At 38.2% G+C, this 2,500-nt stretch overlaps 1 protein-coding gene across 1 annotated transcript in view; it reads left to right on the top strand.

Annotated features, from left to right (window-relative positions):
- The window catches only part of LOC104548538 (forkhead box protein P2-like), a gene marked incomplete at both ends in the record, with an annotated part of 34,447 nt that overhangs the window by 27,457 nt on the left and 4,490 nt on the right, over window positions 1-2,500 (top strand). Inside the window, 3 exon segments of the mRNA XM_010194582.1 lie at window positions 763-964; window positions 1,707-1,783; window positions 1,923-2,024. Of these exon segments, the coding sequence (XP_010192884.1) occupies window positions 763-964; window positions 1,707-1,783; window positions 1,923-2,024 (381 nt within the window).

Here is a 2,500-nt window from a genome sequence, read left to right on the forward strand (position 1 = left end):
CAGCAATAAGTGACACTGTAATCATAAATTGAAAATGATACTTCCAGAGGAATTGGCAAACTTGACATTTCATTATATTTGTTAACACATGCCACAAATGATTGTTAGTGAGGAAATTCCATTTCCCTCTCTCCATCTCCAATCAGATTTAATTTGAAAATTTTCAGCCTCCTCCGGCTAATTTGCAATTAAGACAATTTTGTTTGAATATGTAGTAATGTCATTACCATTCCACCAAATTAGCAAGGAGACTAAAGGTCAGTGTAAAATTTTCCAGCTGGCTGGAGCCTCTCAGCTGAGATTTGGGACTGGGGGGAAAAAAAAAAATCCTGGCAGCATCAGATTAGCAACTTATTTTAAGTCTTCTTTGTATGAATACTAACATCTTTTATTACATTTATTGTTGTTACTGTTGCTTCATCAGGAGCTAGATCTGTTTTACAACAGACCTAAATAATCACCAGCTAGTTTCTATTGCAGGCAAACATACTTTCTGTGAAGTCTGGTAGTACTAGAAGGAGTTAGTCCTAAGTAACATTGCAGCAGATTATTAGATAACCTCTAACAGCATCCTCTAATTAGAGTTCTTATGATACAATTTCATCCTGTAATTAGTTGAGATTGGCTGCTTCCTTTTGCAGCTTATTAGTGGCAACACAGCTGTAGAAGTGAATCCACTCTCATTTGTCAAACCTTTTTAAGTCTTTTTTTTTTCCTTCTTCTCTCCTTTTCTGCTTTTTCTTTCCTTTTGGGTTTCTGCAGCTCAATTTGGTGTCTAGTGTCACCATGTCTAAGAACATGTTGGAGACATCCCCACAGAGCTTACCTCAAACTCCCACAACACCAACGGCCCCAGTCACCCCAATTACCCAGGGACCCTCCGTAATCACCCCAGCCAGTGTACCCAATGTGGGAGCCATTCGAAGAAGACATTCAGACAAATACAACATTCCCATGTCATCAGGTAGGACACTTTGGATCAATACTTTTATTTTGATATTCCCCCCCATTTATGCTATAACTAAAATATTGTAGAGACAGATTGAGGATGTCAGAGGTGTTTAATACAGGTGATGTTAAAATAATATTTTTATCTGTAATTTACTTTCCAATGATTATAAAGAAAGAGAAAACAGAAGGAAAAGATGCTCTGAAAGAGTCTTGTTTTAGCGTAAGAAGTTAATACTGGATATGTGAAAAGGGTTGGTATTAATGATGATACATACTCCTTTTGCTGCCGTCAGCCTGCTCTCTAACCATATTTAATTCTGTGTATGCACGTTAGCGTACTACGTCTCTGCTAACCAGAGAAAAATCCTACAAAGGAACATTTTAGATAGGAAATGAGAGAGGGCAGGGAAGGAGATGGCTGACCATCACTGTATGACCATGTACGAATATATTGCATGAGCACATTTTAAAACGATCGTGCTGCTGGAAGCAGGCTGGGTGGCTTGGTACGCCACTGCTGGCGTACGTTAAGTGACTGACTGGGACATGCTTCATTTGCACTTTCACATTGAGCAGCACAGAGAAGATATTTGGTATAATTTGTTTGTCTGTGGCCTTTTGTGCATTCCTGAGTAAATAGTTCCTTTGAAAATTGTTGTGAGCACGCAGAAAACAATGTCATCAATCATAACACACAGTGCAGTATATATGCACTAATAATATTAACATACAGTTTGTGTGGTTTTATTTTACAGAAATTGCCCCAAACTATGAATTTTATAAAAATGCAGATGTCAGACCTCCATTTACTTATGCAACTCTCATAAGGCAGGTAAGTAGAGAGAAAATTAAGTTTGCCTGATTATATTAAAATTCATTAATGCTTAAAGTAAGGCTTGGTTGAGAAAGTGTCATCCAGTCTAGTTAGTAAACCATTATTTTATGTCACTATGTATCTTGTCTCATTTCAGGCTATCATGGAATCGAGTGACAGGCAGTTAACACTTAATGAAATTTACAGCTGGTTTACACGGACATTTGCTTACTTCAGGCGTAATGCAGCAACTTGGAAGGTAACTTCTTTGCCGGCAGTTTAAAGATGCCTAACGCAGTTCCTTACAGATAGCACAAGGAACATTTATTTACATGACATAAGCAGATTAGTATCTGCTTCCCCTCTTTTTAACCTGCCTCTTGAATGGAATGAATTCCCTCTCTCAAAATGACAAGTGAAAGAATAATTTTGCCTCTGATATAGTTTTCTAATTTGGTGCAATTAATAGCTGAGGCTTGGCAGAGAAATGAGGGCCTGACACACTAATTACAGTGTGAGCACTCAATCATCAACACCTTTGTTAGTCGCACTATATTACTTTTTCTCTTGCATATTATTGGCTAATTAGTTTGAAAAATGTCTGTTTGCCTTGTGCAACAAATGGAGGCTGTAGGTTTTGTCTTGGTCTGTGCCTTTTGTACACATCATACCTCATCATACAGACTGAAGCTGCCACAGGAGTGAGGGCCATGGCTACTCGGCTGGAACTAAAAG

Source organism: Mesitornis unicolor, unplaced genomic scaffold (assembly GCF_000695765.1).
Source record: "Mesitornis unicolor isolate BGI_N332 unplaced genomic scaffold, ASM69576v1 scaffold45521, whole genome shotgun sequence".
NCBI lineage: Eukaryota > Metazoa > Chordata > Aves > Mesitornithiformes > Mesitornithidae > Mesitornis > Mesitornis unicolor.